This window comes from Balaenoptera physalus, assembly GCF_965194825.1.
Source record: "Balaenoptera physalus genome assembly, chromosome: 5".
In the NCBI taxonomy this organism is placed as follows: domain Eukaryota; kingdom Metazoa; phylum Chordata; class Mammalia; order Artiodactyla; family Balaenopteridae; genus Balaenoptera; species Balaenoptera physalus.
In genome coordinates this window covers 53450391-53472208 of record NC_138884.1, presented here as the reverse complement: position 1 = coordinate 53472208, position 21818 = coordinate 53450391, and the positions used below count along the sequence as shown (strand labels likewise).

The 21818-nt window shown below is 41.7% G+C and overlaps 1 protein-coding gene across 7 annotated transcripts in view; it reads right to left on the bottom strand.

The window, feature by feature from the left end:
• Positions 1 to 21818, bottom strand: part of RASGEF1B (RasGEF domain family member 1B) — a gene marked incomplete at its 5' end in the record, with an annotated part of 555712 nt that overhangs the window by 17812 nt on the left and 516082 nt on the right. The window contains 5 exons of one of the 7 annotated variants that reach the window (XM_082463806.1): positions 3893 to 4030; positions 4440 to 4562; positions 6235 to 6417; positions 15584 to 15637; positions 18532 to 18695. In XM_082463806.1, the coding sequence (XP_082319932.1) occupies positions 3893 to 4030; positions 4440 to 4562; positions 6235 to 6417; positions 15584 to 15598 (459 nt within the window). Of the gene's footprint in view, positions 1 to 3892; positions 4031 to 4439; positions 4563 to 5580; positions 5699 to 6234; positions 6418 to 7372; positions 7547 to 15583; positions 15638 to 18531; positions 18696 to 21818 lie in introns of those variants that run through there. The other 6 variants (XM_082463808.1, XM_082463802.1, XM_082463807.1 and 3 more) reach the window with 6 other exon arrangements.

The window sequence follows — 21818 nt, the reverse complement described above, 5'->3', positions numbered from 1 at the left end:
TAAATCCCTCGCTGGGGGTGAGGAAAATGGGTGAGGAGGGTCAAAAGGCAGAAACTTCCAGGTATAAAATAAGTAAGTCATGGAGATGTAATGTACAAGATGGTGACTATATAACTATATATGGTGACTATATAGTTATAACTATAGTTAATAACATTGTATTGAATATTTGAAAGTTGCTGAGAGAGTAGATCTTAAAAGTTCTCATCACAAGAAAAAAATTTTGTTAATTATGTAAGGTGACATGTTAACTAGACTTACTGTGGTGATCATTCTGCAATATACACAAATACTGAATCATTATGTTGTATACCTAAAACTAATAGAATGTTACATGTCAATTGTACCTCAATAAAAATAAATTAATAAAAATAAAATAAAACCTGCATCCCTATTTCCCTTGCTTCTTCTACATTCATAATCTTGAGTTACATAAAAATCAATGAACTTAAAATGATTTCTTCAGTCTTCTGTCCCAAATGTCATAATAGATGCTCCCCGGGTGATTCTGACATGCAGCAAAGCATATCTGGTGAAAGACTCTTATTCTACACTTTAAAAAATGCTTTTTAGGGTAAGAGGTAGAGTAATGTATAGTGGAAGATTCAGCTAGTGAGCAAAAGGCAGCAAAATATGAGGAGAACATGTACGCAATCGGGTATAGGGGAAAAGCTATGCAAGTAACAAAGAACGTGAGTGTGTATGTGTGCACGTGTGTGTGTGTGTGAGAGAGAGAGAGAGAGAGAGAGAGAGAGAATATGTATGTGTGTGACCTCTTTAAAAAGCTTGCTGCTGCCACTTGATTCCATTCGAGAAACCAAAGCTTCGTGTTGCTAAGCATGCTTTTTTACTGAATCATGGATTGCCAAATATGTACTTATTCTTTTTCATAACTTCAAGTGCCAGTGACAGTAATTACCTGGCAAATAAAGACAGAATAAAGACGGGCCCCTTAAGGAAGAGAAAATTGCATTGTACCCACTATAGTCATTTGTCATGTAATTGAATCGTCAGTTTCATTTCGGGTTTCTTGCTGTCAAGTCCTAATAAACCTCTTCATTTTGGGCAAATCCTTAGGGGGGAAACATATTAAGCCATACTATGTGGAACTGTTCTAGCAGATTCAGAAGAACTCAACTAAATTATGTAGAGGGCACACCTGGATCCACTGACTGCCAAAGAAAATCCCTAAAGTCCCAGGCAAGAAGCAGCAAGTCCCCACCCAAGTGCACACTCCTTCCCAAGGAGGAAGATAACTTTTCAGTGGAGGGAAATATTTTTTTCCTATTCCAGTAACTGATTAGTTTGTTCACTCATGCGTTCATTCATTCATTCATTCAAACACTCCTGAGTGCCTATTGACTGCCAGGCACTGGGCTAGGAGTTAAGGATGCTGTCTGAACAAAAGGAGCACAGTACGGAGTCTAGTGAGGAAAAACAAGCCATAAAGAAAGTAATTACTAATCACAGAGTGGTCTGAAAGAAAGGGTGGTGAGAGCCAGTAATGGGGGATGACCATGGCTGGGGAGGCCAGGGAAGGTGTCTGCAAGGAAAGACACTTAAGCACATGGCAGAATAGTGGCCTCCCAAGCACAGAACTGAGGAAAAGAGCATCCACCACAAAAGTTTAGGGCTGAAAGGGACATTACTACAGGGAGGTTACCTCTATGATTTAGAAATGAAGGGGGAGCAGAGACTTTCGGGGACTTGCCAAAGCACTCAAATCAACCACTGCCAAACGTGGACCCGATTCTGAATACTGTCTAGAAGTGACTGAAGGAATACAATCTCACTGGAAAACCCAACCTGATCACGGCAGGTGACATGTCTCCACTCAAGCCCTAGGCTTATCTTCTCATCTCTTTTCACACTCAAAACCGTCTGAAGATCTCAGGTTTATCAAGGATTTGTTATTAACACAGGACTGTTGATAAGAAGCCCAGGCACAAGACTATCTGGTCCCCATGCTTGGTTCCATCCAATGCTTGAGTGGCTTGATCCTGTTAAAAAGAGATCGGAACCAATCTGGCCAACACAGATAGAAGTGACCCCCCTCATGGATTCCCATGACAAGAAGGACAAAAAGCCATCCATTTGGCATTGTATCTGAAAAAGATTTTTAAGGTGTTCCTTTTGGGAAAAACAAGTTGTCGTTTCTACCTTGTAAAAAGGCCACAGAAGGAAGTGACTCTGACTGCCACATCAAGTACTGAAATAGAACTTAACTGAAATGAAGCACCGCCTGACTTAGAGCTCAGCCTCCACACAAGAAAAAGCCCTCATGATGCCACTCATCTTTTGAGCAGCTTGCCGTAAACTTAGGTCACGGAGCCAGCACTGACCCTGCCAAGCAACACGACAGCTTCCCTTCTAAGAAAAGATTTACTACAAAACTGTGATGCTTAACTTTTGCCTTTGTGAGTGACGGACCTACCAATTCCTACCTTGCTAGAACCTTGTTCACGCAAACTAGCAAAACGATTAGAATAGTCATAACTTGCAGAAGGACCCAGGGAACCACTCATTCAGCCTTGCAGAAGTAATGGCTCTCCTGAACACCAGTGTTCAATATAACGTCACAGGGGAAGTGTAAAAGGGTTAATTCCATTTTCATGGAAACATAATGTGGGAAGCAAGTGTATATTTTTCAAGTGCTAATCTTATATAATTTGTCTGATTTTTTTTTTTTAAAGTTAGGGGAAACAGTATTAAAATGTTTTCACCAGAAGTAGACAGACTAGATAGGTGTCTTGTTCCGTGATCTTGACAGCACAGCACTGAAAGCATGATTTCTCCAGGTAGGTTACTCATCATGGGAAAATGCACTTTAAGATGGATGAAACAAGACATCACAGCCTTTGCCAAATGCTTCATCTACCTTTTTCTAACACTGTATCTGTGCCTAAGTACAGAAACTACAAAGATATCCTTGCCCAACAAGCCTCAAAACAGAGTAACAGCCTTCCAGGACTGCTTCAAAGAGGATAACCTCGAATTCGTCACAGCTAGGTAGCTCCGTTGAGGGAAGTGATATTTATGAAAGATTATCTAACAGATTTACTTTCCATCTCCATCTAAGTCTAGGTGCTAAGCCTTGAATCAACTTCCAGGCACAAGACTTGGATCCTTTTTTCTTTGTCTTCTCCACTCCTAAAGAATTACCTTTGCTAATTTATATATTAATCTTATGGCCTCAGTTTTTATCAAGGAGCATTTGTTATAAACACTATACAGAGCAGTTTCCATGATCTCATTCACAAAGTCCTTGCAGGAAATTTTTTAAAAATTTCATTTAATTTAATGCTTTGAAGGATTACTATGCTTTTTCTTTTCTGACAGTGAAAATTACATAACCAACTGTATTTCCCTTTTACCTGGAGCTTACAGTTAAAATACAGCAATCTTGTCCTACTCTACTGATTCTCAGTATTAGCACATTTGTTTTCTCCCTTCCATGATACAAACTCTCTATTTCTGATTTATTAATATATTACTTATTACCTGTTAATATATAAATATGTTATTTTACATGTATTAGTGTTTATATCTCCTAATGTGATATTTATAATCTAACTTGCTAGGTCAAATCTTTTTGGAAGGAAGAAAGTTATAAATAAAATAAAATGAAAACACACTTGCATCATGAATCCTGTGCTTGAGTTGACATGAACATACCCCCAAATTAATCACATAAAACTCTAGATCACATCCCTTTGAAGTGGGTGTATAATCATCCCCCTTTGACACACCAAACAGACCAGTATGCTATGGAGAGGACTTGCCCAAAGGCAACAACAGAAAAGAAGCAGATGCCGATGCATAATTTAGCACCACTTCTCACCAAGACCCTGCCTGGAAATTCGAGTAATTGTACTAAATTCAGGTTACCAACCTCCTCGCCACTGGCTATTCGGTGAGCCAGATCTTTTAAGTTTCTCATCATTCTTTCATCCCGAAAATCATAAGGAAACGTTTCTGTCCATTCTGTCAGGAGTTGAAGAATCTTGGGTGCAATTTTTCTTATCTGATTCTAGGGAGAAAAAGCAAATCAAATTCAGTGATATCTATCAAATAAATAATTACGAACAGGGTTAATGGTAAACTTCTAGTGCAAAGTCTTTGGGGTTAAAGAAGACTCTAGTCTTTGGGGTTAAAGAAGACTCTAGTCTTTGGGCTTAAAGAAGACTCTAGTCCCCCTTTCCCAAGTCAATGTCAAGTGCTACCAACTTAAGGCAGGACGGAGGGATCTTCCATGGCACTAGATTTATATTTGTTCTTCATACCTTTCCAATTCCCTCTGCATAGCCATGATACCATTTATGGACCTCAGCCTGGAGAGAAGCTATGGTTACTTAAGGAAACCAACTTCACAAAATCGAAGCCATAAAGCTACCAAACTTAATGGAAAAAAACGTTAAGTTCAAATAAGGTATCATTACCTTATCACCACTAGGATCACTTAGTCTCTGGTGCTCAACACATAAGTGGCAAACTTTGGCCATTAGCTCATACGGATGCATAAATAACCGAGAACTCAGTAGGAAGGTAAATATGTACGTTCTCTGTGGCAAGAGAAAAAAAAGTCATCATGGTTATATTCTCTCTGAAACTAGTATCTTTCCTATATATTATACATCATATATCACTAAGTTCTCTTTAGCAAAGTCAAAATGCTACAGTTTCAAAAGTGATGCTTACTAGTAGTAAAACAACCTAAGATGGATTCCTCCTTTACCTTGTGATATATATTTTCCCTTAAACCATACTAAAAATAACAGAAGTATAGGGTAAGTTTAGCTACTAAATTATTCACAGTACATTTTTACATCCATCCTCTGGGAGCCAGGATACCAGGACATATAACTCAGTCTAGTAAAGAAGAATGAAATTCAGCCCAGGGAGATCAATCTAGCTTAAATATACCACCCGTACAGAATCTTGTTCTGTGTCCAAATATTATGGTAACTCAATGGAAACCAAAAAATCACCCAACCCACATCAGCTCAAGAAATCTCCAGTGGGTCCAGTATGACACACTGGAGCATTTGTGTGCTTGTGTCAGAACATTCAAAGACAGACTTTCAAGTAATCTATTTACTTGCTCAAAGGCTAAGCAATTTGACAAAACATAATATCAAACTATATACTTTTCTTTAACCACAATGTCTCCCCAGAAGCCAGTAATGAAGTAAAGCTTATTTGTTACAATAGTTTCATACTCCCAATAAGAAGAAAAATTCCATGGGTTTTTCTTCCCCTTAGGTGCCTTTTGTAGCTCATAAACACAGGGCTGAACAAGGGATGCCTTTTACTTTTGATTAGAAGTTTTCCCTGTGTGGCAACATATTTGAAAATGCTACGTAACAAACCACACACACACACAGATACCTCAGTAAGAAACATTATGGTGAACTACAGTGGCAAGCACAAACTACCCTCTGCACACCAAGGTCATTATTATATTTATAAAAACATTCGAATCTAGTGTCTGGATATTTTCATGAAATCTTTATCAACAAGCAGCTGTTGCATAACAGGGGCAGCCGTAGCACAAGGGAAGGGGGAAGAAACATCACGTGCCCCAGAAACAGAAAACCTGGGTTTGAATGCTGATGCTGGGAGTGAAACCATGTGCAAATTCCTCAACATTCTGAATTTCAATTTCTTCCTCTCTAGCCTCTTGGAATTGCTATAAAGACTGAGAAAATGTAAACGAATTCCTTAAATTAGAAAGGATTATCCATACAAATGTCAGTTATCAAAATAAAACATAAACAAGCGAACCTGTCATCTGATGTCGAATCTATAAAGAATTGCATCTTGAATGTAACTCTTGCTCTCTTTTCTGTGAAGTTTCCCTGTGTAACTTCACTTTTCTCAGCATAGTTTTGGAAACCAAAAAGGCGCTAACCATTCTAGGAGCATCTAATGTTCTCTGGCATTTCTATGTAAGGACCAAGGTATATGCATGAGTCAAACCTTACAGGTATTTCATTTAGATGGTCTCTGACTGACTACAAGGTGATACCAATCCTGAAAGGAAAACTGATACACAGTCATATCATATCCAGGCTCAATCTGATCTCAAAGCACTCAATAATCAATATGCAATTTCTTATTAGAAAAATTCTTAGGAACCCAGATAGAATTCTGCAGCATCTAGGGTCCCTGTCTATTCTATTGTAAATTCTGCTGGATACCGAGAACGTGTTTCAGGGGCACATGGATACCTACATCCGGATAGTAATCCACATTAGGTACTAAGTGCTGGATGAGTGCTTCCAGAGATCCGGAAAGGAGGTTGTTGTCATGGTAATACAACCCTCCACAGCTGTCCTCTGCAGACTGATAGAGGTTTCGGTTGTAACCACTGCTGTCAAACATTGCTGAAAAGGGAGGAGTCTGAGGCATGCTTTCCTAAAATGAATAAAAAAGGAAAAAACAGTGTCAGTAATATGCAAAAGAAAAGTAAATTTTAATAGGCATTAGGCTTTCATAATCACGAGGAAACAGGCAATTTTTAAAATAGGTTAGGTTCTGATACAATCTGAGAACCCATCAAGAAGCAAATTGCTCTTCGAATAACACATGTATGCATATTTTTGAGTACCAATGTCATCCAATGAAATACCATAAAACACTTGGATCAAAGGCTCCAATCTGTACTTAAATTCAAGTCTCTGGCTGCCGTGTTTAGATATCATTCCTTCACATTCGGTTATGAAGTCAGGGAGGGGAACTGAGCTTTAAATTGCTTTAATCCCCTGAGTCAAGTATTATCCTAAGGTGAAAATGTGTAGGCCTTCAAAGTTGGATGGGAAGAATTACATAACACTTAAGAAATACCAGACTAGCATTGGGCATATGAGGAGATAACCAAAACAGAAGTTGAAAAAATGAAATTGTAAAAGAGGCCTAGAACTAAAGTATGTGTGTGTGTGTGTGTGTGTGTGTGTTTATAGATGCACGCATATATCAAGAGATTTAATGCTGACTGCCCAGCTTTCACTGGAAGATCGGATGCTATTGATTTTCACCCCTTTGTGTCATATTCTTTTGGGGTGGAGAGCTCTATAAAGCCTCAGTTCTCAGTAAACACACAGGCTGAGAAAACACCTGATTTGGGGAACAAGGAGCACTGCCTTCATCTGTGTGCTCTGCAACTCACAAAGCCCTTGTCAGAGGATGTTCGGTAGAGGCCAAAGGCTGTTAACTTATTACTTGGATTCCTAGGGACAGAGGTCCCGGCCCCAAAAACAGGCTCCGGTTTCTGGCAGCACGTCTGCACAATGGAGGCATTCGGGAGGTGCAGAGAGTGAGGGCTTCAGAGGCAAACAATGAGGGGAAGCCAAACCCCAGGGCTTGGACTCACAGGGACAGGGTGTGCAGAGGCTGCAGGAGGACACAACCTGGGCTGATCGCTCTTTTCAAGATGCTGAAAGATACCTGCATCCGAAAGGGGGAGGGGCGTGGGGCCTGTCTGAGGAGGCACATCCATTACTCCAAGCGCATCTGTTCCGGTTCCCACTAATGGGGCCCACAGCATCACACTGTGTGCGCATGCCTGGGCGGGGGGGGGGGGGGGGCCAGGGTGGGGTGCTGGGAAAAAACAACGTCCATTATAAGGCGACTTGGCAGGTGAAAGTGGCATTTAGGGAAAGAAGCATCAGCAAAGAGAAACAGTAAAAAAAAAAAAAGCTTCCATATTTTGTGCTCTGTCCCATCCACAAACCAATGCTGAGGGAGAACATAAAAGGATCCAGCACAGAGGAAGAAAGACACACATCATACGATATCACTTATGTGTGGAATCTTTAAAAAATGATACAAATGAATTTATTTACAAAACAGAAACAGACTCACAGACAGAGAAAACAAAGCTTTGGGTTTACCAACGGGGAAAGCGGCAGAGGAGGCGGGGGTGGGGGGGGGATAAATTAGGAATTGGGGATTAACAGATACACACTACTATATATAAAATAGACAAACAACAAGGACCTGCTCTATAGCACAGGGAACTATATGCAATATCTTGTAATAACCTATAATGGAAAAGAATCCAAAAAAGAATATATATATGTGTAACTGAAACATTTTGCTGTACACCTGAAACTAACACAACACTGTAAACCAACTATACTTCAAAAAATAGCTACAGGGGCTTCCCTGGTGCCACCGTGGTTAAGTATCCGCCTGCCAATGCAGGGGACACGGGTTCGAGCCCTGGTCTGGGAAGATCCTACATGCTGTGGAGCAACGAAGCCCGTGCGCCACAAGTACTGAGCCCACGTGCCAGACTACTGAAGCCTGCGCGCCTGGAGCCCGTGCTCTGCAACAAGAGAAGCAACCGCAGTGAGAAGCCCGCGCACCGCATCGAAGAGTAGCCCCCGCTCGCCACAACTAGAGAAATCCTGCGTGCAGCAACGAAGACCCAACGCAGCCAAAAATAAATAAATAAAAATTAAAAAAAAAAAAAAGCTACAGATGGGAAGAAAGTGAGGACTGAGAATCACTCTGTCTGGGGAGACTTGTCACTACCAGAGTCATCAATGCCATCCCTCTCGCTTGGGCAGGACATGGTCATAATGGCCAAAGGATCAGGAACTGAGAATGTAAATGTTAACACAAATGCTCCCCACTTAGTTGCTAAGACCTCACACATAGGAATCATGGTTAAATGAATAACTCAATGTTAACATTGTATAAGGCAACGGACAAAGTATGTTTCTGTCCTCTTCAAATTGCCAGTTTTCTATGTTTCATGTGCAATATCATCTTTACAAAGGGGTTGTCCCTGGTGGGAAGAAAAACAAGAGCCTGTCTACCCTTGCCCTGAGAAACTCAAAACGTTCTTAAACTGGGACGCCAGGACCTGAGACGAGAAACACCTGAAAGTTACTTCTTCCAGCCTGGAAGGAACCTTCCCTCTGGATGTGGTTTTCCTGCCTCTGGCTTAAAAAAAAGCTTTAGATGGTTAAAACCACACAATATCCTTGGTATCCAGGATGACAAGTGGAACTCACTCTATTCATGCCCTTGAAGTTGTTTTTCTTTTTGTTTTTCTGCCAAGAACCATGAATTTTCCTTGATTTCTCCACTTACTCATTACTACTGAAACCGTCCTAATATTAAGTTGCTTTGGGGAGAAGGTTGGCCAGGATTTGGGAATTTCAGAAAAATCAGAAAATGTTAACAGTTCAAAAGGACCACAGAAATCAAATGGTCCAAGATGGAAAATAGATTGCATTTCACTTCCTACCTGCCATCAATCCAAAGTGGTTGCCAAAAGGCTGGATGAAGCGTGAGGGCTCAAAGGCTGTAACCGGGTGGGGAACGTGTGCTAAGGGATTAGCAATGACCGCAAAACAGTCACGGAAGAAGCCAAGGCCCAAGCGTCATGACAATCAGGTCCACTCTCCTCTGTCCATCAGTGTGCAAACTGAGACCTTGGGCAGTGAGGTGAAGTGACCAGGCTAGGACCACACAGCCACGTGGCTACAGCGCCACGTGAGCCCCACGGCACCCCTCTGAATCTTGCACCCCTGCTGCCTTTGGTTGATTGACAGGAAGCAGTAGCCACAAAAGAGTCACAAGTCACTCAGAGTTCCCTTGCAAAGAATCAGCACCAAAAGCCACCAAATATTTGTACTTATAATTATTTACTCCCATAAAGCAGACAAGGACCCAGATTTAATGAAGCCCTAATCTAGGGCTTAAGAGCTGTGAAAACTTCGAAAAGTCACTTACTCAGCCCCTGCCCCCAGGTATGTTTTTCATCTGGAAAATTATTTCCAATTTTGCTCACTCCTTCCAAAATTCTAGATGACAACAAAACTACCCATTTTCTTTATAGCGAAGTTAGAGCATTTTTAGAGCAATGGCACAAGGTCTTTGTATTGTTCCTTGGAAATGTGTCACAGGATTTCTCTGAGGAGGCACAAAATATCAACAACAAAAAAAACCCCTCCAACCAGGCACCAAAAGAAAATACTACGAATAGCAATGGACACCAGACCGAGATAAGTTAATTGAGGTTATAGTTTATTATACTTAAAAATCAAATTTAAGAAGAGAATCTATCATAGGTTGTTTTCTGCCTTCTAATTAGCCCAAAGTTCTGTTGCCCATCAGCTGATTGACCACAAACAAACTTGACTGTTGAACTTGCGTAGAGCAACAACCAATGGCTGAGATTTAAGTCACTTGAAGAGACCCAGCCCCTTACTTACATGTACAATGGTTCGATTTTCCCACCTTGCCATATACTGTCAACTCCTTAGGCCTCCAACTTCCTCAGTGTGCATCCTTCTACTATGGGATCCTGTGTGCTGGAAAAGGTCTCCACAGTCCACAGTCCTTTACCTCTCTGATTCCTGTTCAAGGCCGCTCCCCTGAGAAATGCCTAGATGCACGGTGTGCAAGGCTCTGAGAATGTCAGCAGCTCCCGTCCGTGTAAGGTTTACTGCCTACAAATGCCTTTTTGGATATATCTACCTTGTTTGGCAGGGATCCTTACTCTGTTTGACTGCATAAGCACGGGTTCAGAACAACTTCATTACTCAGCTGGGGTTACACATCGGATAAGGGACAAACAGGCAGGGTTTCAAACCTAGCCTTCAGATTCCAGGTTCAAAATTTATTACACTACAACATGTTATACTGCAAATGGTCTTCTTTGAACTTTTAATGTTTAACCATAAAATGAAAAGCCTGTCAGTCTGTCCCAAATTGCAGGCTATTAGAAAAATTTACATGTTTTACATGTTCTACATAAATCCTTGCCCCAAAGATGTACGAACGTCATTAATTACTCTTATTAAAAAGCAACACTATCAACAAAAGTATTTAAGCTACTGACCTTTGCAATCAAAGCATAGTCCTATCTAGACAGAGACTTCAGAAATTCTAATATACACTTCTTCATATTTTATTTTCTTTGAAATTGGGGTGCACATAAATAGTTGAGTGATAAGAAAACCTGTTTAACTGACAGTCTTTTTTTTAGCAATATATAAAATAAAAGAGCATCTTACAATGGATGACATCTTAGATTCAACGAAATACAGTAATACTTGCTTGTACGTACTTTACAGATTTCCAGTAAAAAAGATCTGATGAGACAAATGACCAAAAGAGAGATCATGGATCACGGCACATGTAACGAATTTCTGGACAATCTCGAGCAAGTGGCCAGTCTAACCATTTTCCAGAAAGATCAACTGCCTTGTGTAATAGATGCATTTGATAAACAAGGGGAAAGGTCAGCAGAATGGCACAGAAAGTACTGCTTGTGAAGTGGATTTTTAAGCACCTAAGAAGATAAACAGTAGATTTTTGTTCCTCTCAAGTACCTTTCCTCTTATTACCCACATCAAGAACCACTGTTTGTTCAGCATTACTCAAATTTGACATCCAAGACTTTAGTTCTACCTGCTTCGGTTCTGGAATGAAAGAAAGTGAAGTTCAGAATATTAAATATTGGCTTGGTTCTTGTTTAAGAAAACAAGTTCATAGAAGATCCAAGTACTGCACATGAGAATCCAGAGAAGCATTTAGCCCCAGATGCTATTAACTCCAGGAACCATTTGCTAGAGCTTCCCCGGTGGAAGGAGGGCTAAGTGTAAGGCGGTTCCTACCCCGCAGCTTCCATTTATTTTCTTTAATCTCAGTGTAGCTCTGACTTCTTATCTGCAGCAAACCTTCTCTTTACAGCTCTCACAATTGCTATTTTCTGTCTGTTGGGTTCTGTATACTCTCAATTTACTCTTCTCTACCCTTTCCAACATAATCTCAACACCAACTTCTCCACTGTCTGCCATCCTTCTTTAGCATAAATTTTGCCCAACCCAATGTACCTGCTACGGGGACCTGCTAACCAAAACTCTGGTTTGGGAAAAACTGACTATTTCCAAAATGAGAATATGTGACAGCATTAAGTACTGGCCTTAATTTGCTGTTAAGTCAAACTTCAAAGTAGCTAACTCCTTTGGAAAAGGTGAGATTTATATGAGATGCTTGAAAAAGCTGCTGACTCTATTCAAATCACTACCAGTAAGATAAGACAGAGGACAGGTTAATCTCACAAGCAATTCTCACCTTGCAAAATTTCATTTGTAAGCCAGTTGCTGGAAACTCAGAATATATTGTTTGGCCAGTAGCTCTTAACTTTTTAGGAAGATCACAAACTTCTCCACACACTGCCCCCAGAGAAATCGACCAACAAGTTTGTATATACTTTCAGGGAGTTCAGACCCCAGATTAGGAAGCACATGTGCTGGCTTGTACAGAACCTGGATCGTATTTATCTACTTCCTCAAAGAAGGAGAACATAGTGGTTCTGAAGGGAACCTTGGTTTAACACATTGAAGACTGGCTCCTTAGAAATCAACCAATACATGTAAATATTTTCTAGTAGTACTGATCCAATGGCGTTGAAGAGAATGAAAAAGACACTTCTTTTGGTTTGCGTAGAGATATTTAAATAGCCCCTCCCCCCCCCCAAATTGAGGGAGCACTTTGGGATAAGGGGGAGGCAATGAGACAATGGGAAACAGATTTTGGTTTTAAAAACAATGACCCAGGCTAAAAGAAAGCTCTGAGCTGCCAAAATTAGCATATAGATTACAGGTTCTTCTGGAAAACTTCCCAAGGGGAAGTAAAAGATATCCAACCCATGTATACAAGATGAATGTTCTTTCTTAAATTTAATTTGGGAAGCTGAAAAGTTGGTTGACAGACAAGGTATCTTACGGGGGCAGCTAATTCAGTCACAAAGATATATCATGTCCTTCCAAGGACCCTGCAAAAGTTCAGCATGACATTGATCCAGCAGCAAGGAAGCAAGCTCTAGGTGACTTAAGGGATGAATGGATTTGAAAGGCATGCCTAATGGTTTCAAACCAACTAAAGCACCAGATGAAAAGCTGCCTTTTTCGAAACAACAGACTGTGTTTGAATTACTGACTGCTTTTGCACAAGGTTATTTACGAGGAGGCAGGTGCATCAGGCTAAGGTGGTTTCAGGTGACAATTCAAATTGGAAGAGGGCCAGGAAAAGATGGGTGTGGGAACTAAATCAAAAGCCATCCTTCAACATCTGCTTTAGGTGTTTGGTAAATCTCTGCCAGGATGTCAAGTCAGCATTTCCTTTACACTCAGGAGAATGAGATAGCAAAGGTAGGAGTCCAAGAAAAAAAAGGTTTATTTCAGCCCCTATTTCATCATAGAGCGCCTCAGTGAAATATTTAATAAATCCAATGTCTTTATATTGATCGCTATCCTTTCGCTTCTGTTCAAATGCTGGGCATGTGTCCAAACGAGGTAGAGGAAGGACTCCCTATCACAGTTGAACTTTGAAAGCATATTTGTTTAGGGAGGAGAGGCTTAATTTAAGATCCAGCAATGACTGGTTCCCAAATTCCCATCTAAATTCCAAAGGAACTTTGCACTTTGGTGAGATACAGCCTCTTCCTTTTTTCATTTGAGGCTCCAGAGATCGGAATGAGAAAGAGCTCACATATTTCAACTTTACTCCAGCTGGGATCTCAAGTACTTTTAGCCTCCTTTTGGCAAGGCTGGATCTCAGAATACAAGTGCTGACTGTACGCTCAGAGAGTGTTTCTCTAACTGTGGATTCAAGTTGGGGGAAAGTAAAAGTCAAGTCTCCCACACTGTATCAAACATGCTTATCTTGAGCTTGAAAAAAGTCTCAAAGATTATCTTCTCATTTCTTTCTAGCAGCATCTCTGGACACTAGAAATGCTACACCTCTGCTAATCTCCTTGAAAAAAGAGGTATTGTGTCGAGATTACAAACAAAACAGAGTAGACGACTCAGAATCAACTCACTTCTTTGGCATGTGAACAAAAAGTAAGTAACTCCCAGATAAGTACATTCTTTGGAACTGAGCCCCAAATGCTTTGTAGATTTCACGGTCAAGGGGAAATAATCAGTAGTTTTGAGGAAAGAAGGTCCTATTTCTCTCCACAATGATGAAATGGTGGTATTTCCTGATTTATTATAGGATTCCACATTAAAAAATGAATGTGCATTTTGCTGGATTTGTCCTAGATGCTACTTAAATTTTTCTTCACTAATTCCTAATTAATGGAGGAAAGAGATTCTGACTCCAATAATTACCATCTTTGGTTTCCCTGGAAGAAAAACAAAGCTAAAATTTGTCATCTTTTGTCTTGGGAATATCTTGTCAGCAGTTTATTAAGACACAAAACAACAATTCAGTACGTGGCAACTAGAAATGGGCCTGGAGAATTATTTAAAACTTTTCTATGAGATAAATCTTTACTAATTTTTTTTTGTACCAACTGATCACAGCACGTGTTGACATTCTTCCTGCAATGTTTTTAATCGGCTACAACTGCCATGCAGTTCCTGAGCGTAACAGTAGATGGCTCCACGTGCCTTGTCTTTGAAAGGATTGGTGCTTTCTATCAGGAACAGCAGGTGCTGGTTTAGAAAAGTCAAAGGATAATTAAGAGTTCTGGGGGAAAAATGTGAGAAATTGGTGTTTGGGATCGTGGAATATTATTGAACTGTGGAAAGTGGCATTGCTCATGATATACAGTTGAAAACATATAAAGCCAGTCAGTCTTATCTCCTTATGTCTTGGGTGCCTGTCTATGATGAGAATTAATTGTCATTTTCCCAGAGGAATAAAAGTGATCTTCTGGAAAATCAGAATCATCATTATCTAATTACGTGCTGTCAAAAAAGAACTTTCTGGAATATTGGAAATGTTCCTCTTCTGTCCAATACAGCAGCAATTCACCACACGTAGCTATTATTGAACACTTAAATGTGGCTAGGGCAATTTTTGTTTGTTTAATTTAGTTAAACTTAAGCTCATATATCCCCATGTGGCTATTTACTGAACAGCACTGGCCATTACCTTGAACAGCAAAGATATAAGTAGTTGAATCATTTATACATGATAGATCTCAAGCCAAATTATAGAATATCAAATGGGGAGAATCCTTTACTAAAAGGGTTTATGTTTCTAAATCTAGTTCACCTCAGCATACTTAGTGAGGACGTTCAGTAAACAAGTAGAATTTTCTATTTACAATTTATTGTGGAACATGGTTACTGGGATAATTTTATTTTTTTGGCTGCAAGTTCTTGAAAAATTACCCTTATCCCACACCCCCCTCCATTCTTCCCTTTTAGATAAATAGAAGGATACTAGCATTCTATAAAGTGCTTTCCTTTCTTACAAGACTAATTTGTACTTTCCCTGTGTTAAACTCATTTTCATGCCAGGGCTTACTAATAAAATTTGAATCAACTGAATGACTTCCGGATATAAATGTACCTTGAAATGAAATAATAAACACACAAACCTAAGAAAAAATGATTGGTCAAAAGACTGGTTTTAAAATGACAAAATAGTAACACTGACTTAAAAAGTCCAAAAAATTTTCCTGACTCAACCTTCTTGAAAATAGCATTTTAAAATACACTTGTAGGAGAAAAACAAGAGCAAAAAACAGTTCAAGCAAATAATAAATCTCTACATAATTTTCACCAATAAGAAATTTCACTCTCCTCTCTTCATTTCCACGCACCAAGTAGCTGAACATCTAACTGCAGACCAGTCTTCAGCCTTCATTGTTCCACAGCTAATAAAGGGTGCAAATGAACGAGGTGATAGTACAGCAAGATAAATCAGTTAACACAGAGCTAAAAGAGACTCATAAATCATCTAGTTCAATACCTCATCAATTTCACAGATACTGCAGGTATAGGGAGAGAGTAAGTGACTTGTTAGGGCTCCAGATTGATTAGAACCCTAGGCTCTATTCCCAAGGCAGAAATCTGCCCACAGCACTAGGCTACATCTGTCATCCTAGGATAATCAAGGGTTGCACAAATCTAATTTTTATAGATTTAACTGGAAAACCAAAAAGGACAACTAAAGGGGAGGTAACACCTGAATTCAACCACTAAAGACAAAAATCCCATCAATCTTAAGCAGTATTTTCAACAGTACAATTTGTCTCTTTAAGACCTTACAAAACGTTATAATGGTTTTTCCATTTATTATTTGTGGCACCAGAATCAAGATTCTAAGTCCCTGCTTCAGGGATTCCAGATTCTTCTCCCAAGTAAGGGAGGATACCCTCATTTTCTCATCTCCTGTCCAAGCAGGTACTCTCTTTGGGGTCATCCAAATGCTCCTCCAAAGTCGAATTCTTCCAGGCCACCTCTGGAGATTGATAAAGTTGATCCCACCACTTCCGGTGCCATATTAGGTAACTTACCAACATAAACAGTCACCTAGCTTTGCCCCTTCAATTTTCGTACTTTTTCCTAGATAGGTGTTATTCAATTGATTTTTTTTTTTTTTTTTGGTCTATTGTAGTTTATTGGCCAGTAGTTAGACTGTAAGAATGTAATGTTAGTAATAATATAAGAAATGTGAATTATTATGATAAATAATAAATATTTAAAATATTTAACAATATATGCCTAAGAATAAATTAAATTTAAAAAAGCAATAAATATAAATAGTTTATGGTGATTTTCTGTTCCACTAGACAGAATGATCTCAGGAATCAGATTAAATGTCTAGTGGAGCATATAAAATAAAGCAAGACTGAAAATGCACCAGGGGAGAAATCAATTCTAAGAATTTAACACTCCATTAGACCACTGAAAAGTACTACACTTAGTAGCCAGAAATATTGCCACCTCTAGGAAAACAAAGGATTGACCCACACGTCGTGGAAGAATGCCAACAAGACACTTGCTAATCAGTAGCTGATCTTCTCCACTTTGCCAGAAAACCTGCTTGAAAGGCATAACAGAGCACCGCTTGTGAACCCTGACTTCTGTCAAGTGCCCTAGGTCCTCCTTGCCCAACCATTGCCCCCCCCCCAATAAACTAACCATTAATGATAGGACCTAACAAGCTACCACACTTTTTAATCTGTTATGAAAATCTCGACAGCCAAGAATTTTTCTTCCCTTTTAGAAGTCAATTCTACATTTGCTCTAAACCTCACCTGACTAGTTGTTTTCCTTCCAAATCTCCAATCAGGCATATACTCTGGTTAACTGTAACCTCCTTGTTTCTTAGCACAGGCTTATCACCATGGTCCATGTTTTAAACTAAGACACAGCTATCACATGCCAAGCTCTAGCTACTGTTTTCGGGAGGAAAGAAAAATTATTCACCCCATCTGAGAATGACTGTACCAGACATTATTCAAGAGTGCAAAACCCTGATCCCTGAACTCTTCCCCTTTATGAACTCAGTTCAGAGACCCTCCCTCGGCCATTAGAGATCATCCAGGGCTAAATATAGATCTACGCACACCAGCGGTCCTCGGCCATCGTCACATGGTGCTGCTGACGAAGAACTCCTTGGAGACGCCTTCTGCCCAAACACACATACACAAATTTCTGTGCATATTCATCCATACACACTATACCCACCGAATTCGTCGGCGAAGACGGACACATCTACATTCAGAAGAGAAAGTGGCTCCCTAGAGATCCCCTCCTGCGGTTTACTACACTTGTGCCGCCCTCCGCACTGTCAGAGGACCTAGCTACGCTGCTTTCGCCTGAGCTGCGCGGATCAGGTTGGGGTAAGGTGGGAATCAATACTCCAGTGGTTCGCAGACAGACACACACACTTACACTCCAGCCCCCCTGTTCCGCCCTGTTCCGCTTGTACAGCACTTAAGTTGTTTCCCCGGTTCCCCTAGAGAGAGGAGCCTCCCCCCGCTAGCAGCCCGAGAGGCTCCCAGGTACCCACAGTTCACGTTATTATCGCCCGGCCAGGTGACCTGAGACGACTCACCTGAGCTCAGGCAAGAGCAAGGCGACACGTTGTGTCCCAAGTTACCAGGTGAACGGAGAAAGGAAAGAATATCACCTCGTCAGTGGCGAGCACGTGACTTCTGTTCCCTTGTCTCTTCCTGAGAGTCAGACCTTAGATTATAAGGCTCCGTCACCAAAAATAAGCAGGACCCCCACCTGCCCACCCACCCCCACACACACTCCCGAAAACTAGCCAAGAAGTAGAAGGAGACAACCTAGCTGTGCACAGGAAGGGAAAAAAGGATGAAGAAAGGATGAAAGCGACTAGAACTCAGACAAATCCTCAAAAACTGTACCAAGATCTCGAGACAGAAGGCCTGGCTGCCGGATCGGGGCGAGAGAAGCGAAGCAAAACCCAAGCCTGTCCCCGCCCGGGCCCCAGCGGCTGGGGCCCGCACCTGCTGGCTCCGCTCCCGGAGCGGCCCCAGACGCCCTCGGCGGCCAGGCAGGAGGACTCCCCACTTCCCCCGCTTTTGCGGGACGCTCTGTACCAGCGAGCGCTCGCTGGCCGGAATCTCCCGCCGCCTCCAGGGGCACCGGCAGCCGGGGAGCAGTCAGAGATCCGGGCTGCTCCGCGCGCAGCTCCCGGGCCGCCTGGGAGAGCGCAGCGCGCAGCAGGGTGGCGCGTTCCCGCTGCCGGGCTCCGGTTTCTCCCGTGAGAACTGCTGACCAGGGAACAACCCACCTGCAGATGGACCCGGGGTCCTCGGCTTCCCGGCTGTTTTCCGCGTGCCCACCAACGCAACCAAAGGAGAGGAAGCAAAAGCGCGCAAAATATTCCGTCCAACCAGTCGGGTGCCTTGTTTATACTGAAACTACTGCCGCCGCCGCCGCGCACACCCCCTTCTCTTCGAGCGCCCGCCCCCGCCGCCAGCCCCGCCCCCTGCCGGCCCCCGCGGACCAATCACGGCGCAGCTCACCGCCCACTCCGCCACCGCCCCCGGCGCCCGCGGCCAGCCCACGCGTCCCCGGGGGCCCGGGACTCCAGTGGCGCGGCTGCGGGTTGTCCTCCCACGCTGCGGAGGCCGGCGGAGCCCGGCGCAGGCGTGTTTAACTACGCTGGTTCGGCTCGCTCGGACGGCGTGCGTTTCCTCCTGAGGGCACCTGCTGGGGGCTTGTTTGTGCAGTCATGTGTATGCCTGTGTGTGTTCATTTACCTGTGTGCTACCTGTAAATACCGGCCCGACTTGTTATACAGTATCTATTAACATAATTATGAGCTAGAGGTTACTGTCCGTCTAACTTTCAGAAGAAAGCTGAGAGAAACCACAAGAACATTCGCTCAGCAAATATTTACAGGAAGCCTGAGTGCTAGGCTTTGTGCCAAACGCTGGGGGCACACTCCAGGCTGGTCCCTGCCATTAGGAAGCCTACAGTTAAGTGGTGGACAAACGTTAAGCAAATGGTCACCCAAACAAAATGTAAAATTGCGGCAGTTAACAAGTTCCACAAAGAAAGGAAAACTGCTGTGAAATATGTTTCTGGAGGTAAAGAGGGGAGGTCTGACCTCAGTAAAGGCTGTGCTGTCATGGTAACCGCATGCTCTATCATTGGATACTTGATAACTATTAAAGGAAAAACGGTAAAACATTTTTTCTAATAAAAATTTGTACGAATAAAAAGAGGCTGGAGGGAAGAAACGATGAAAACAAATAAGGGAAGGAAGAGACGCAAGGAAAGAACAAAATCTTAAATCATCAGGAGCCTCTCTTGCCTGCCATGTGACCTTGAGTAAGTAAAGTAGCTTTTCTGAGCTTCAGTTTTCCCATGTGTAAAACAACACTCTTCATACCTATCCTGTAGGGCTATAATTAGGATTACTGAGATAGAGGGACTCTTTTTGTCCCTGCTCCATCTTCCCTCCCGCCTCCTCCTTGCTGGGTTGCAAACAGCATGAAGTTCACCTTGCCTATTCTTAGCTGATTCCTCCCCTTATTTTCTTCATCTGTGCCTCCTCTCACTTCTCTTTGCCTAATTATACTCCCTCCTTCTCTTCTGTAAATGGGTCTCCTGTGACTCCGTTGTCTACTCTCACCTATCTGAGCTTCTCAGCAGTTTGAAGAAGGAGCCCTAAGACCAAGAAGGCTTGGCGGGTCCAGCTGTTCAGAGTAAAGCACCAAGGCTTGGGTGGCTCTGCCCAGCCCAGCTGTTGTGGTTGTGCTGGTTGGCTAGTCTTTCAAGCTCAGTTTTCCGCCCTGGTTCTGCAACAAACAAGCCGTATGAGGTTGGGCAAGTCATTGACAATCTTGAGGTTCCTGGTCCTGTAGCAATAAATTAAGACTTGGACTAAATCATGATTTCTTAATGGAAATATTTGACATGTCCTTTGTAACCTCCGGTTACACCCACCAGCCCAGAAGATTTTGCCCAGTTTTACATTCTGAAGTTTTTTTTCCCACCAAAACAAAAGATGTTTATTTTAATTTCTCAAAAATATAAAATGGATACCGTGAGACTGTTCATTCAATGCTTTACCAAACCACATTCCTGCTCCCCATTCTGGCCGATCCCCCAGGACCCCTTCCATCTCCCTATATGAGAGATAATATATACGGAGACAGCTCCAGAGTTAGGTGGCTCAAACCCTAACTCTGTCTCTATCACTTAGCCAGAGATCAAACCTTAGAAAATGCACGGACAGATTCTGGGCCCCCGTTTACTCATCTGAGAAACAGCAATCGTGGTTTAGAAAAGCAGATTCTTCACAGAAGAAGATTAAAAGAGGTAATACACGAAATGAGTTTGGAACGGTGTCCCTCAGAGAAGCCTTCCCTGACCTTCCTACTTAACAACTGCAATCTCATCAGCCCCACTCCATCTCGTCATTCCCTTCCCTGATGCGTTGTTTCCTCCATAGGCCTTATACCACCATTTAACATACTGTCTCTTTTACTGATCATTCCCTCCCTCCCCTCACTGGAATATAAGCTCCAGAAGAGCCGGGTCTGTTGTCATGTAGTTGTTGTCTTCCTGCTGTATTTCCAATGTCTAGAACAGTGTCTCACGCACGATAAACATTCAATAAGTACATGTTGGTTGGATTACTTACTTAATTAATTAATGCCTAGCCCATGGTAAGCACTCAGTAAATAATAGCTGTTATGAGTATGTATTAAGTATTCTCTATCATGAAAAGATATTCTGTCTATTCTTTACTTGTCATAGTTTCTTTCTGGTCTTTTGACCCCATTGGCTCAACGCTTGTCTCTGTAAATCTTGGTAAGCTCAGTAATACTGGTCAAATAGATGCAAATAAACCCCTGCTGAGTAAGACCTTACTCCAGTAATAAAAATAGCCACTTGTATTGAGCTTCTGCTATGTGGCCGGCTTTGTGCTGAACATTAGTTTTCTTCTCCTTTCCTCTTGGACCCGAGGTTCACAAAATTAGAACAATTGTCGTGACTGACCCATGTCCAATGTTCTTCCTTTTATTTCACTTTCTTTCATTTCCCATCTAAGATCCTTTTCACCATCCCAAAGGCACTTACTCCTTCACACTGTATTTAGTGTGAGTTTTTCGATCCGCCTTTCATGAACAATGGCATATTGTTTTATGTGAGCACAAGAGTATACTTATCTAAATGTTATTGTGCAATCTGTCTCATTCTGTTTCTCACTGTTTTCTCTCTAACTTTTGATTTTGATCATCCACCCATGTTGACATATATTGATGTTGTTCACTCCGTTTACTCACTGTTGAGTATTTCACCATATTTGTGTTACGGTTTTTGCTTACATGTTCTTTCATCCTCACTAAAACTCTGAGATATAGGTACTGTTTTCTCCATTTCTGAGATAAGGGAATAGGCTTAAGAAGGTAAATAACTGCCAAGGCCATTCAGCTGGAGAAGCCATGAATTAAACCCATATCTCTCTGATTCCAATGTTCCCGTCTTCTCACTCTACAAAATGGATTTAATTACTGTAAGATTTTTGAAATAATGTCTGAAAAAAATCCTCTACCTCTTGGT